At 43.0% G+C, this 15,302-nt stretch overlaps 2 protein-coding genes across 2 annotated transcripts; both read right to left on the bottom strand.

The window, feature by feature from the left end:
* Nucleotides 1-3,424: 3,424 nt before the first annotated feature.
* Nucleotides 3,425-4,328, bottom strand: LOC124262610. Its single transcript, XM_046697116.1, has one exon. It carries the CDS (start codon nt 4,323-4,325, stop codon nt 3,432-3,434), a length of 894 nt encoding a protein of 297 aa, XP_046553072.1. The 5' UTR covers nt 4,326-4,328; the 3' UTR covers nt 3,425-3,431.
* A 1,567-nt stretch (nt 4,329-5,895) lies between these two features.
* Nucleotides 5,896-12,235, bottom strand: LOC124262606 (betaine--homocysteine S-methyltransferase 1-like). Its single transcript, XM_046697112.1, has 7 exons — nt 11,525-12,235; nt 10,279-10,469; nt 9,819-10,013; nt 9,249-9,360; nt 8,953-9,131; nt 8,406-8,487; nt 5,896-6,237 (listed from the first exon to the last, which is right to left on the bottom strand). The coding sequence occupies exons 1-7, from the start codon at nt 11,715-11,717 to the stop codon at nt 5,954-5,956; spliced, it is 1,236 nt and encodes a 411-aa protein (XP_046553068.1). The 5' UTR covers nt 11,718-12,235; the 3' UTR covers nt 5,896-5,953.
* Nucleotides 12,236-15,302: the final 3,067 nt, after the last annotated feature.

The following is a 15,302-nucleotide window of genomic DNA, read 5'->3' as shown; positions in this document are numbered from 1 at the left end:
ATAACGTCACGAGTCCACAAGCGGGACAGGGGTCAAACGACCATGTAACAAGCTCAATAACGGGTATGTCCACCATCGGCATTGAGAACAGCAGTGCATCGACGACGCATAGAGCTTATCAAACGTGCAAGGAAGGCTTGTGGGATGTCACGCCAGATTCTCTCAAGTTCTGTTGCAAGGTCAAGGACGTTATCTGGCGGATGAGGAAGACGGCGTAGACGTCGACCCATCTCGTCCCAAACATGCTCTATCGGGGAGAGATCCGGTGAATTTGCAGGCCAAGGCAGTAAGTCAACGTTGTGGTGTTGCAAGAAATCCATAGCAACCCTTGCCGTATGAGGGCGGGCATTGTCCTGTTGGAATGTTAACCCAGGGCCATGACGTTGCAGAAAAGGAATTGCCACAGGTCGAAGAATTTAAAAATTTAAAGAGACTTACCTGTAAGTTGAAGTTTGATATAAATTCCACTGACCTATGAAGTACAGAGGGATCACATGAGATGTGCGCATGCGCGTAAGTATCAGTATTTAACTTGAAAATATGATTCTTGGGTACCAAGGGAAGGGATACAATGGGTGGGCATGTGATCCCTCTGTACTTCATAGGTCAGTGGAATTTATATCAAACTTCAACTTACAGGTAAGTTTCGTTTAATTTTTAAATTCCACTTCCCTATTCCGTACCTCGGAATCCCATGAGATATTTAGAGCAAGAAACATATTTTCTCCATTATACAATCAGAAGGATCACAAAAACCACAGGGCAAATCCAATTGTTTAATAAACTGGACAAATGTCCCTAGAGAACTGCTTAGTAATTTCCATAGTAATAAAATGAAAACCATACTGTTATAAAAAACATGTACATGTCATTGTCAACATTGTTAGGCTTTAGCAATAATGTCACTCTTATTATGATAAGTTTATCATCACTCATGGTGATTAGCATTAAACTCCAGTAGTGCTTGACCGAACTGTCCATCAGTGGCTATCGGTTTGTTGTAAAACTGTCTGAATACACAGGGTAAAGCAGGTCTAAGGTGGAAGATCCCTTTCATAAAGCGGATAACTAATTCATGCTGTCCAAAACTATTGTTGTCTATTTTCACAAGTGTTGACAAGGCTGAACGGGCTGTATTTATAGCGGAGTAGCTCAGGCCTTTTTGATATAGTCTCTCCAAAAAGTTAAGACCTTCTGCTAAAGATGGTGAAAGGGGATTAACACATCTCTCACTGCAAAACAACAGCCACTTTTGGATATAAGTCCCATACTGCTTGTGTGTGGAACTTTTCCATGATTGCAGTATGATGTTGATAACTGGCTCCTGAATGCCTTGACTTTCCAATATTTTCCTGATAAGCTGAATGCTGTTGCCTTCAGCTTCCCGTGCAATTGATGTACTGCTTCGGTGTTGTTGGGTAGTGTCAGAAGGGACTTGGACTTTGGTAGCAACCTGGGACAGTCTGTTGATAATTCCAGTAGCTTGCCGAACCAGCACTGAGTTGGCCATAATGGAGCTATCATCAGGACATCGGCTTCCTCCAGCTTGACGTTCTGCAGCACTTTCCCAATGACACTGAATGGGCAGAAGATATAGTCAAAACTAGATTTCCATGACAAAGTGAAAGCATCTACAGCTTGTGCACCCGGGTCAGGGAACCATGAAACATATCTAGGGGACTGGTTATTCAGTCTTGATGCGAATAAATATCTACATTGAACTCCAAACACCCTAGTTAGTTTATAGAACACGTTATGATCTAACGTCCACTCTTTGTCATCAGTGACATTTCTCGAGTACCAATCAGCTTCACAGTTATCTGCCCCCGGCAAATGAGCTGCACTCAACCAGATATTCCTTTGTTTGCACCACAACCACATTGTTCTTGCCATATCATTACAGCTGGGCTTAGTACCTCCCATATTGTTCACATAAGCCACAGCCGTGGTATTGTCCATTTCAAGTTTTATATGGGGCGGTGGGGTAGCCTAGTGGTTAAAGCGTTGGCTGGTCACGTCGAAGATCCGGGTTCGATTCCCCACATGGGCACAATGTGTTAAGCCCATTTCTGGTGTCCCCCGCCGTGATATTGCTGGAATATTGCTAAAAGCGGCGTAAAACTAAACTCAGTCAGTCAGTCAGTCAAGTTTTATGTGAGTATCATGAGCCCCACTACATAATGATTGCAATGTAAGGAGACCAGCATATATTTCAAGGAATTTAATGTGTTTCCCACTTTCCTCATCTGACCAGAGCCCACCTGTCTTGTTTAGGCCACCCCACCCCAACCCCCAACCTCTTTTTGACGCATCAGATTGAACAGTTAGATCAGGGTCGCATAGTTCAATAGGTTGAGAGTAACAGCCTGTGTTGTCTGCCCACCACAATATGTCAGATTCACATTCATCACTCAATACAACACTTGCATCATAGTTCCCTTTCTTCTGCTTGAGGCACCAAATTTTGAATATCTCCAACCTCTTGTAATACAAAAGGGCATATTTCATCCCATATCCAGTTGCGTTAAGTTTCCCTATCAATGCTGCCAATTCCCTAATAGACACATGAGACTTTTTTAAGACATCTCTACAATCTTGCTTGATATTATCAGCCTTCTCTTGTGTCAGGGTAACTGTCATATATGCACTGTTGATGATGAAACCCAAATAAGTGATCTCTTTTGAGGGAACCAGCACAGATGTATCTGGGTGTACAGTGAACCCTAGTTTGTCCAAAAGCTGCACAGTATACACAACATTATCAGTCGATATACACAGTGTTTGAATACCCAAACTGTCTAATTGAAGAAAACACTGGTTTGAGCAATTTCATGAAAATCCTCGGAGCTGATGAGAGCCCGTTTGGCATACATGTAAATTGAAAAAGCTCTCCATCCCAAAGAAATCTCAGATATTTCCTATCTTGTTCCTTGACAGAAATTGAGAAATATGCATCTTTGAGGTCTATGGATGCAAAATAGCAGTCCTTGTGCACTAGATTTAATGCTGTTCGGAAAGTATCCATCTTAAAATGAGGTGAATCAACAATGTCATTTAGAGATTTGAGATTGAGAATAACTCGCAAGGAGTCATCCTTCTTGGTTCTCGCAAATATGTTTGAAATGTACTCTCCTGATGTATGGGAACAAGATTAAATAATACCTTTTTGTAACATGAAACCTATCTCCGATTCCATTTGCTCCATTTCTGTAAGATTAAACATTATTGGTTTAGGGGTATACCGCTGTGCAGGCACTTCAATCAAGTCTAAAGTAACCCCTGCAATGCTCGATAACACCCATTGATCGGAGGTAATCCCATACCAATTTGTCAAGAACTGACTGGTCTTGCCTGCTATATAATTCTTGGGGTTGTTCTGGCAGTGAAGGATACATGTTTTAGCTCTCACCTCATGTAGGGGAGGTCTTCTGTCAGTTCCGAGGGTAGTCCCTCTGGCGTTTGCTTAAAAAAGCATTGTGATGCTGGCCTCTACCTCTGCCTGCTGGTTTCCCTCTGTTGTGGGAAGGGGTGCTCTTGCTGAAAGTCTGCCCTTGTCTGTTGTTCGCATAAGGTTCATATCTGTGATACTGATAGCTTTTACCTTTCGGTTTATCCCTGGAGTTTGGTTGGAAGATCTTCTTCCCGAGTCGGTTAGCTTCTGAGATTTCTTTAATTCGTTTGGTGAGGTCGTCACCAAATAGATACTTTGTAGTTGGACCTGATGCAGAGCAGAGTCTCTTGTAGGGGCCACTCAGATCTTGTTTGAAACTCTCTCGCCTTTTAGTGTTGAGGTCTGCATGGGCCGCTGCCAACAACCTGATGGTGTCCATGGCTTTTCTCATGGTCCCCTTTATGTCGAGTTCTTTCCCGTCTGTCACTACTGCCATGAGGGAATCGGTTATTTGCACCAGGGGAATCATAGCCTTGATTAGCAAACCTTGCAGGTGTTGTGATTTTAAGTCCTTGGACTTGGTGTGGGCCTTTGCTTGATGCCAAATTTCCTCATTGATACGGGGAACAGTCAAACCTTCACAGTTTTCTGGCCGTTTGTATCGATCCATAACTGTTTTGATTTTCGCCATGGTTGGCTGTTTAGACACACCGTCATTCACTGTTTGGGCGAGGTCGGTCCGAATTTTTTCAGAGGTGTCTTCGTCATTACCGAAGAAATCCCTCAAGTCGCAGACAAGTTCATTGATGGCACTTATGTCATCCTCGTTGTTAGTGTCATTGTCAAACTTTTCCTGGTGACAACTATTGAGCAAGGAGTCAAACAAGTCGCTCTCATCGGCAGAAATATCACTCAGATCTTCCGTGTCCGCCATTGTTTGTTTCTGTGGAAGTTCTCGGCTGTTTCCGTGACTGGTCCGAGTTGATAAAATTAGCAAATGCCGAGCAATTCCTTCCTCTTGAAGTGACGATTCCTCGAACCAACTAGCACAATCGATTCTCGGCAATATACAACGGCGATCAACACCATGAAAATCCAAAGTTCTTCTTAATCACTGTAAAAATCCAAAAAATTAGTAAGCTCGATTCTTCAAGTCAAATTCCAAAACTTAGCATCTCATGGGATTCCGAGGTACGGAATAGGGAAGTGGAATCTGATCCCTGTAGCCCACACCAGTTAAGTTGCCCTGAACAATCACTAAAGGAGTTCTTTGGCGTGCTGTTATTCCACCCCAAATCATCACAGAACCACCACCAAAGCGATTCCTCTCCAAGACACAGGCCTGTGCATAACGTTCTCCCACGCGTCTATAGGCACGTTGACGTCCATCACTATGGGAAATGTTAAACCTGGAAAACCTGGAAAAACAACATTTCCCCACCAAAACAAGGGCCTGCGGACATGATTTCGGCACCACATTCGGCGACCTTGTCGATGACGTTGTGTCAGGATAGGCCGTATGGCGCGACGTCGTGGTCTGATCCCGTGATGACGTAAACGTTGTCGAACTGTGTTAGGGTGGATACGGCGAAGTCCTGGGATGGTTCGGGCAGTCATCACTGCAGTCTGAAACCTGTGGCGAAGATGGGTCACCCTTATCCATATGTCCTGTCTTGGCGTTGTTACACATGGACGTCCAGAACGTGGCCGATCGATGACGTCATTTGTGTTCTGGTAGCGTCTCACCAGCGCAGAAATGGTGTTCCGGTGGCAGTGGAAATGTGCAGCCACATGTCGTTGAGACATTCCCCCACGGACCATCCCAATGGCCTCATGACGTTGTGCAGACGTGAGCCTTGGCATGCTATGCGTTTCAATAGCCGTTTAATTTTTTGAACGATCGCAAGGGCAGGGGTTGAGCTTTCCAAAGTGACAGTATTGTGTGGCATTCATTTGCTCTGTTTCTCTTTCCCGGAATGCACGTGCAACAAAGTATTGCACGTCTCAAGGACGAACCCACTGACGTCACGGAACATGGCACGTCACTAATCTCTGAGTTTAAATCCTTATGTGTCTGCACAGGTTTGATAAATTTCGATTTTAAATTTTTGTATGCACAGTTTCTTTATGTGCCTAGTATAGTTTTATTATTTTATTAACAACTGTTTATTCCGCCATCGCTCTTTTTCTTGCAACAGTTTGTGAATAGTTGGCTTGGTACATTTGTGGCAATGTAGATTGGTATAAGAAATCAGATCGCAACTACATGACTGATACTTTGTTTCACATGTAACTTTATGCCGACAAAAATAAGAAACAAATAAAAGTTCAGCTGTAGTCCAGCAGTTGTTTGCCAATAAAGATTTAATAAATAAAATTTGTCTTTGGCGTAATGAACGAACGTTTTAACCACTAGGTTACCCCTCTGCCCCTATAAAATCACTAACGTAGGAAAAATTTGATTTAAATTATTTTGTATACATGCTATAAAATAAACAAGCAAGAAGGTTTAATGTCAAATTAACTTAATTACAGAATGGTGAGAGTTTGTTTTCTCTTTCATCAGCCTGTTATGCCTTCAACTTTCTTCTTGAGCGCCTGCTGGTAAGGGTCCTCGCTGCTTTTGTTCTTCCCGAAAATAAAGTGCTGGGACATATCGGGGGAGTATCTACTGGAGGGGGGTCGACGCCCGTATTCCTCCGCCACCACCCGAATGTAGTGAGAAGCGTTGCCACAACATAGTCCCACGTACTGCACGCCCAGGGATTTGGCTTCTCGGGCAAAGTCGGCAATTTCCGTTCGTCCACACGCTTGCCCAGGAAGGTCAACCGGAAACGCCATAGCACCTTCAACAGACATATTGAGGCATAATTAAAGGTTAAATTCACAGGATTTTCTGTGTTTCAGGAACATACTTTCCAAGATATACTGAGGATCTTCCGCGACGATCAATTCCTCTTCATTAAACATTAAATTTTATTTTAACAACCTCACCCTTACCCTCCGAAAAAACCACAAAAATAATAAAGTCAAAACACGTACCGGAAACATGTTTGTAAACATTCAGAGTATGCAGACCACGTACCGGAAACACGTGTGTAAACATTCAGATCATGCAGACCACGTACCGGAAATACGTTTGTAAACATTCAGAGCATGCAGACCACGTACCGGAAACACGTATGTAAACATTCAGAGCATCCAGACCACGTACCGGAAACATGTTTGTAAACATTCAGATCATGCAGACCACGTACCGGAAATACGTTTGTAAACATTCAGAGCATGCAGACCACGTACCGGAAACACGTATGTAAACATTCAGAGCATCCAGACCACGTACCGGAAACATGTTTGTAAACATTCAGAGCGTGCAGACCACGTACCGGAAACACGTTTGTAAACATTCAGAGCATGCAGACCACGTAACGGAAACAGTATGTAAACATTCAGAGCATGCAGACCACGCACCGGAAACATGTTTGTAAACATTCAGAGCATGCAAACCACGTACCGGAAACACGTTTGTAAACATTCAGAGCATGCAGGCCACGTACCGGAAATACGTATGTAAACATTCAGAGCATGCAGACCACGTACCGGAAACACGTATGTAAACATTCAGAGCATGCAGACCACGTACCGGAAATACGTTTGTAAACATTCAGAGCATGCAGACCACGTACCGGAAATACGTGTGTAAACATTCAGAGCATGCAGACCACGTACCGGAAACATTATGTAAACATTCAGAGCATGCAGACCACGCACCGGAAACATGTTTGTAAACATTTAGAGCATGCAAACCAGGTACCGGAAACATGTTTGTAAACGTTCAGAGCATGCAGACCACGTACCGGAAACACGTGTGTAAACATTCAGAGCATGCAGACCACGTACCGGAAACATTATGTAAACATTCAGAGCATGCAGACCACGCACCGGAAACATGTTTGTAAACATTCAGAGCATGCAGACCACGCACCGGAAACATGTTTGTAAACATTCAGAGCATGCAGACCACGTACCGGAAATACGTGTGTAAACATTCAGAGCATGCAGACCACGTACCGGAAACATTATGTAAACATTCAGAGCATGCAGACCACGCACCGGAAACATGTTTGTAAACATTTAGAGCATGCAAACCAGGTACCGGAAACATGTTTGTAAACATTCAGAGCATGCAGACCACGTACCGGAAACACGTGTGTAAACATTCAGAGCATGCAGACCACGTACCGGAAACATTATGTAAACATTCAGAGCATGCAGACCACGCACCGAAAACATGTTTGTAAACATTCAGAGCATGCAGACCACGCACCGGAAACATGTTTGTAAACATTCAGAGCATGCAGACCACGTACCGGAAACACGTTTGTAAACATTCAGAGCATGCAGACCACGTACCGGAAATACGTGTGTAAACATTCAGAGCATGCAGACCACGTACCGGAAACACGTATGTAAACATTTAGAGCATGCAAACCAGGTACCGGAAACATGTTTGTAAACATTCAGAGCATGCAGACCACGTACCGGAAACACGTGTGTAAACATTCAGAGCATGCAGACCACGTACCGGAAACATTATGTAAACATTCAGAGCATGCAGACCACGCACCGGAAACATGTTTGTAAACATTCAGAGCATGCAGACCACGCACCGGAAACATGTTTGTAAACATTCAGAGCATGCAGACCACGTACCGGAAACACGTTTGTAAACATTCAGAGCATGCAGACCACGTACCGGTAATACGTGTGTAAACATTCAGAGCATGCAGACCACGTACCCGAATCACGTGTGTTAACATTCAGATCATGCAGACCACGTACCGGAAATACGTTTGTAAACATTCAGAGCATGCAGACCACGTACCGGAAACACGTTTGTAAACATTCAGAGCATGCAGACCACGTACCGGAAACATGTTTGTAAACATTCAGGGCATGCAGACCACGTACCTAAAACACGTTTGTAAACATTCAGAGCATGCAGACCACGTACCTGTCAGTGGATCTTTGAGCGACTGGAACGTAGGATGATCTGAACATGTGCGGTACGTCACCGGCAATGCAATAACTGGTCCCTATAAACAGTAAACGGATTTTGTGATATAAACGTAAAGAAATGGGAATCCTCTGGTTGAATTTGCCCATTAACTAAAGAAGCAGACATTGTCTATACCCATGTTTCGAAAATGGCTCTGCTGAGCGGTCTTACGTTAGCCAGTGATACCATCCATTTGCTATCAGTTTGTACAATATAACTAGGGTCACGAACGGTCCAAGCATCTGTTACATTTCGTCATGCCGAGTTACGTCCCTTAGGTCTGCCAGAATCATACGATTGCTGGCACAAGTTCAAGATTCGGCCTGTTTTGATTCTTATACTTGGTTTTCATGATACCAGTGCTCGAAAGCTTCCCCTTAGTCGTGAAATGCTACGTTTCTCAAGCTACATTTAGCTGGCAGGCTGTGATATCAATGAAGTACAGTTGATGGCGGCGTGAAACTCACTCACTCACTCACTCACTCATAACAACCAGGACTACCTTGCAGGCCTGTCTGATCTCCCTAATGAGAGGCAACATTGTCCTGGGACCACGCCCACAGTTTAATCCAACTGCCGCCGCTCCTGCATCCTCCAGCCTGCGGCAGGCGACGCCAAATGCCAAACCGTCTGACGTTTGGTTCTCTGCATGGGGAATGAAGCTAATGGCCGCTGGTAGTCCTGGAATGAAGTTTTCAGATTCACGAACAAAAGTCTGCTGAAGAAGATTCCTGACGCAATTGGAATGTGATTATTCAGAATTTCATCTTATTACGTTCAAATTCTGCATAATCTCACCATTTCCATATTTGTTAACACACTCGAGAGCAAGCATGGCCTCTCCGAACTCGCTGAAGGTTTCTCCAACAATGTAGTCCGCGCCTTCTTCCACCGCCCACTGGATTTGTTCCTGGTAGAGGAGAATATTACTCAAAGGTTTCAACGATGCCTGGTGATCTTTAGTGGCATTTTAAATCAAACAATAGAATGTAATTTTATGAAACATGCCATGAAGAGTTATAACCCTTGTATCCGCGAGTTGAGGGTTTGAATCCAAATGTCAGAGTTGCCTCTCTCAACTGTTCCCTCTTTCGAATCCTAGATTGGTTTTAATAATGGACATTTTATGTCATCACTGTATCGGTGTTTGGACGATAATAACTGTTTAGAGTCTGACCACAATTTATTCCCTAGCTGACAAGCCACACAGTTGCTTAATAACTGGTAAAACTCAACTCGAGGACTTTACAGAAATGATCACTTAGACTTTGCTAAAGGATGGCAATTACTGAATACTGTCAATATTCGCAAGTTTGAAATGTATGTTTTAACTACCGTCCGAAATAGAAGAGATTCACAGGCACTCACTTTAAACATGGATTCCGTCGTCTCAATCGCGTCTTTGTTATCCCTCCTGAACACCGTCGTGTTGCAGAGATTTCCCGCCATTAACGTCCCGGTGTTGTCTGCTACCTGCCTCGCGATCCGCAAAGCATCTCTGTTTAACCTCTCAAGGTCACCTTCACGGCCGATAACTCTGAGTTTCTCTCTGTGACCGTAGTACTGTTGGATAAATATATTGTTTGAACGAGGAAAAGTCATTAATTGTAATTTTTTCTTGCTGGACAATATCAGGTGAACAACTGGTGTTTTGCGTTTCTTCTTCCATACTCTTTGACGCCCACCCCCTTCCTTTTTGTTCCGTAAGTTTATTGAATGACCATTGAAACTCTCGTGAAAACGGGTGAAAATGAAGTGATGAAGTGTGCACACACTCTCAAAAAGCTGTATCCGCCCCTGGGTCGTGTAAAGCAAATGATTTTCCTACCGTGAAAGCTAAACAGACGTCACTTCCAGCATTGACAAACTCTTCGTGAAGAACTTGCACCAGATCCGGTCTTTCGATGACAACTTCTGGTACAAATGCTCCGGCTTTCAACAAGCCTCTTCTCTCAAATTCAAACACATATCCCTCCGCCACAACAACATCCTCTTTGTCTTGCAGACGCTGAAGCAGACCTTTGAAATATAGATCGAAACTGATAAGAAGTCAATATTTGTACATGAACTAACGTTTGTATGACATTAGTGTCCCTCTACCGTGAAATGGTTGTGATACTGCTAAAGTTGGCGTAAAACAACACTCACTCACTTTTCCTATACCAACAGTATTAATATTTCTATGTCACCTAAATTTGATTTTTCAAAATATCTTTGCTTTTTTCTGCACAATCCTTAACACACAATGACAAAATGCCAAATTCGACTATAGCCACAAACAAATCTTCATTCTGGCCTATGATTGTGTTTTCCTATCCCAGATTAGCTCAAGCTGAAAGTTTTGGTCAGTCAGCACCTTAACCTAAACACATTTTCAGTCTGTCCCATTTGTGGATTCAAATATCATTAAATTATTTTGCTTCGAAACGAAAGCTTTTGGGTTCAGATTAGGACTCCACCATTAAAGATTGCGTCATGCAACCCTGACCGGACTTCCAATCTTCACTATGCTATATGACAGGAATACTGCTTTGCTTCTTAAAATGCAGCGAACAAACATAACGGCATATTGTAGTTGTGATGGATGCTACAGGTAAATCAAGACATGATTATTCATATTAGTTTCAATGATCCAGTCACATAGTTTTAACCAGTATTTCGCCTTTTACGCCTCCGTGAATCTGTTTTAGAAGATAATCGACGCTGATTATCCTCCCTCGTCGGTGTTTTATATTCTTCAGTCAGTCAGACAACAAGCTTTCTTAAACAATTGGGGGTTTTTTCTGAACTCCTCGAAGACGATGTGTTCAAGAGAAAATCTGCAAGTATATTCCTATGCTGTGGCACCCGGAAGGTACATTGTCGGCAAAATATCCATAACAATACAATGATGTGACATTTTTATATACATTCGGAAACTGTCGGTTTAGTTCATTTTCTGGATACAGAAAGATACGCTGGTCAAATAGTATCGATGACTCGTACAGCAAACTTACCGGCAACTTAGAAAGTTCACTTATATAGAAATAAAAAGGTACACAAAATACTGAATATATGATTAAATATACAAGTACCTTTCGCTGGCATTGTAACTGCAAGTGTTGTTAATGTATTAAAATTAAGGAACAAAGCCTCTTCTGTCCTCAGTGTCTGAAGAGAGAATAATGTGTTTACAAGAGGTTGGAGACGTGGCTGTGATAAAATCTTACCAGGCGTTACAGTTCTCATGACACCAGTGTTGTAATATACATACTTATCTCCGATCATCCAGGGTCTATTTGTTCACTCTATACATTCATTAAGATCCATTGCTAACAATAGCTACGTTTTAGAGCCGATTCGAATGACACGATACTAAACTAGTCATCTCATCCAGTATCTTGCATGAGCCATAGGGATTGTCTGATGGATATGTGACGTCAGTAGCGTGTTTATTTGCTGTTTAACGCCGCACGGAACAATGAGCCACAGCAATGTCGGCTACTCATTGGTCAAAACCGGTCACGTGCCGTAGGTATATTTTTTTTTCTGTGTTAAACTGGACCACGCGCGTCCCTGGCAACAACATGCCGTCAACAGTTATCTCCCTTGTTTGCATTGTTTATAAACAAACGCGAGTTGGCGATTCTGAGAGTGAGTTAGTGAGTGAGTTTAGTTTTACGACGCTTTTAGCAATATTCCAGTAACATCACGGCGGGGAACACCAGAGATGGGCTTAACACATTGTTCCCATTTGGGAAACGAACCCTGGTTTGGGCGTGACGGGCGAACGCTTAAATCATTACGCTACCTCTGGTAATCTTCGTATAACGATCCAATAATATGCAAATGGAATCATACATCAGAAGGCAACAGACTTTTAACAAGTTCTATATCGAAGTGTTGCCTATTTGATAAAAAAAAGCCATGTTGCCTGACGTTCAAAAACTTTTGGGTTTGGGGTTAGGGTTTGTGAAAACTTACTTGACTACTGAGAAACCAATCACCATGATAACTGAAATTATGGGATTCGACCCATGTTCTGCGCATCCTGTGGGGAATCGAACCCGAGTCTTCGGCGTGACGAGCGAACGCTTTAACCACTGGGCTACCCCACCGCCCCGGCGATTCTGAGAAGGAACGTATGGGAAAAAACATCCAGAATAAACTAAGCACAAATCCACCTTCTCTTCCCCCATCTTCTACTCACCCTGCCTTTATGCCAGCGTCCCAAAACGTCTCGCTTTCTCGCCCGGTTCCGCGGTCCGCCATGACACGTCCTAGCGGCGACCATGACCGATGCGTTGACTTCCACATGAGAGGGGTCAGCATGGAAGATCTCTTTGGAGAATTCAGCGACAGAAATGCTATAACTTCTAGGTCACAAATGCCACTTCTGTACCAGTGTACCATAAACAATCTCCACATTCTCTACAACAAGTAAGTGTTGACCTGATGTAGAACACCAACATGTCTATAGTAACCTCTCGCTTAGTCTAAACGAGGCTAGTGCATTCCAATACAGGTTCTGCTGACCTAACCTCGATACCCAAGTTGTTAAAAGTTTCATGTTAATAGAGCTGCAATTGTTTACGTTGTTCTGTGTTATTTAAGAGTTCCTTTAAGACAAACAGTTTGGCAATGAATGACAGTGTGGATTTCGAACGTTTGATTGTACAGTTTCTAAAGTGGAATGTCTGCACGAGGTCACGTCACCGTTCAAACGCATATAAGAAATCACCGTTTCAGCCACCGGTTTGCTTAATTTGTATAAATCATTTATTTCAGTCTTTATTTCACGGGACTAGATCTACAGTTTTGTGCGGAATGCAAAGGTATGAACCCAAAAAATGTTTAGTTCACAAATACCAAAAGTTGTACCGACACAGTCGGCCGCCATTTTGATTGTCTCGTTCTTTCAGTCCAGATTTAACGCATTTAGTGGGGTGCTCGTCGAGATAAATTCGTTACCATGTGTTTGCGAGTTTCATATAGAGATTTATTATGTGTCCGAGTTAAATATCAAACTTCGTTCTCTTTTGATATTTAACTCGGACACATGATAAATCTCCATGTCAAACTCGCGAAAACATGGGAACTTATATTATCTCGACTTACACAGTATTATCGGCTATCCATTGGTCAAAACAGGTCACGTGCCGTATGTGTATTTTTCTATGTTATACTTGACCACGCGCGTCCATACAATCAAGAGTTATCTCCCTTGTTTAACCTGACCAGCTCATCCCATTGGTCGCCTCTTACGACAAGCATGGGTTGCTGAAACTCAATTCTAACCCGGATCTTTACGGGTAACAAGTAATGGTTTAATATCTATACAACGCGAGATGCGAGATGAATTATATTTTTTGCGGTTTCCATGGAAACGTGACTTAGCCTGTGACTATGAGGATGCCATCTTCAATGATCTTGTCCGGAGCAGATCTCCTAAACTACACATGCTAGCTTCATCAAACTTGGTACACATATCAAGCATGATCCATAGATGTGTTGATTAATGGTTAGACCGAGATATGAATTTTATTTTTTGTGGTTTCCATGGAAACGTGACTTAGGCTGTGGCTATAAGGATGTCATCTTGTCCGGAGCAGATTTCCTAAACTATACATTCTAGCTTCATCAAACTTGGTACATATGTCAAGCATGATCCATGTGCCTTTTGGGGTTTAGACCCAGATACAAATTTTATTTTTGCGGTTTCCGTGGAAACATGACTTAGGCTGTGACTATGAGGATGTCATCTTGTTGCATTTCCATGGCAACAAGTTAGGCTTCAACTGAATTTGTGGTAGTGCTCCTTTCTGGAACAGATCTTAAAAACCTTTCAATACTCTCCTTCCACTTTGCTATATACACTCCAAAACACTTTGACATAATCATAACTAGTAGACATATTCATAAAGAGTATTTTGCCATTGCGGGGGATATTGATGACTTTGTCTTCTTGGTGAATCTGTTTTGAATACCGTCCCTCCTAGCTATTCATCAATAAGGACCTGTTACCGTGAAGGTTCCGTCAATAAGGACCTGTTACCGTGAAGGTTCCATCAATAAGGACCTGTTACCGTGAAGGTTCCATCAATAAGGACCTGTTACCGTGAAGGTTCCGTCAATAAGGACCTGTTACCGTGAAGGTTACGTCAATAAGGACCTGTTACCGTGAAGGTTACGTCAATAAGGACCTGTTACCGTGAAGGTTCCGTCAATAAGGACCTGTTACCGTGAAGGTTCCGTCAATAAGGACCTGTTACCGTGAAGGTTCCATCAATAAGGACCTGTTACCGTGAAGGTTCCATCAGTAAGGACCAGTTGCCGTGAAGGTTCCATCAATAAGGACCTGTTACCGTGAAGGTTCCGTCAATAAGGACCTGTTACCGTGAAGGTTCCGTCAATAAGGACCTGTTACCGTGAAGGTTCCATCAGTAAGGACCTGTTACCGTGAAGGTTCCATCAGTAAGGACCTGTTGCCGTGAAGGTTCCATCAATAAGGACCTGTTACCGTGAAGGTTCCGTCAATAAGGACCTGTTACCGTGAAGGTTCCATCAATAAGGACCTGTTACCGTGAAGGTTCCATCAATAAGGACCTGTTACCGTGAAGGTTCCGTCAATAAGGACCTGTTACCGTGAAGGTTCCATCAATAAGGACCTGTTACCGTGAAGGTTCCATCAATAAGGACCTGTTACCGTGAAGGTTCCGTCAATAAGGACCTGTTACCGTGAAGGTTCCGTCAATAAGGACCTGTTACCGTGAAGGTTCCATCAATAAGGACCCGTTACCGTGAAGGTTCCGTCAATAAGGACCTGTTACTGTGAAGGTTCCATCAATAAGGACCTGTTACCGTGAAGGTTCC

This window comes from Haliotis rubra, unplaced genomic scaffold, assembly GCF_003918875.1.
Source record: "Haliotis rubra isolate DU_JTF1 unplaced genomic scaffold, ASM391887v1 Scf847, whole genome shotgun sequence".
In the NCBI taxonomy this organism is placed as follows: Eukaryota; Metazoa; Mollusca; class Gastropoda; order Lepetellida; family Haliotidae; genus Haliotis; species Haliotis rubra.
This window is presented reverse-complemented; position numbering and strand designations above follow the sequence as displayed.

What these genes read in the sequence shown, in the direction of transcription:
- LOC124262610 (XM_046697116.1), bottom strand. Translation starts at nt 4,325, where the DNA reads ATGGCGGACACGGAAGATCTGAGTGATATTTCTGCCGATGAGAGCGAC.
- LOC124262606 (XM_046697112.1), bottom strand. Translation starts at nt 11,717, where the DNA reads ATGATCGGAGATAAGTATGTATATTACAACACTGGTGTCATGAGAACT. An exon ending in AGTTACAATGCCAGCGAAAG is followed by an intron (nt 10,470 to 11,524) that starts GTACTTGTATAT and finishes TATATTTCAAAG; the next exon opens with GTCTGCTTCAGCGTCTGCAA. An exon ending in AGATCAGACAGGCCTGCAAG is followed by an intron (nt 8,488 to 8,952) that starts GTAGTCCTGGTT and finishes TACTGTTTATAG; the next exon opens with GGACCAGTTATTGCATTGCC.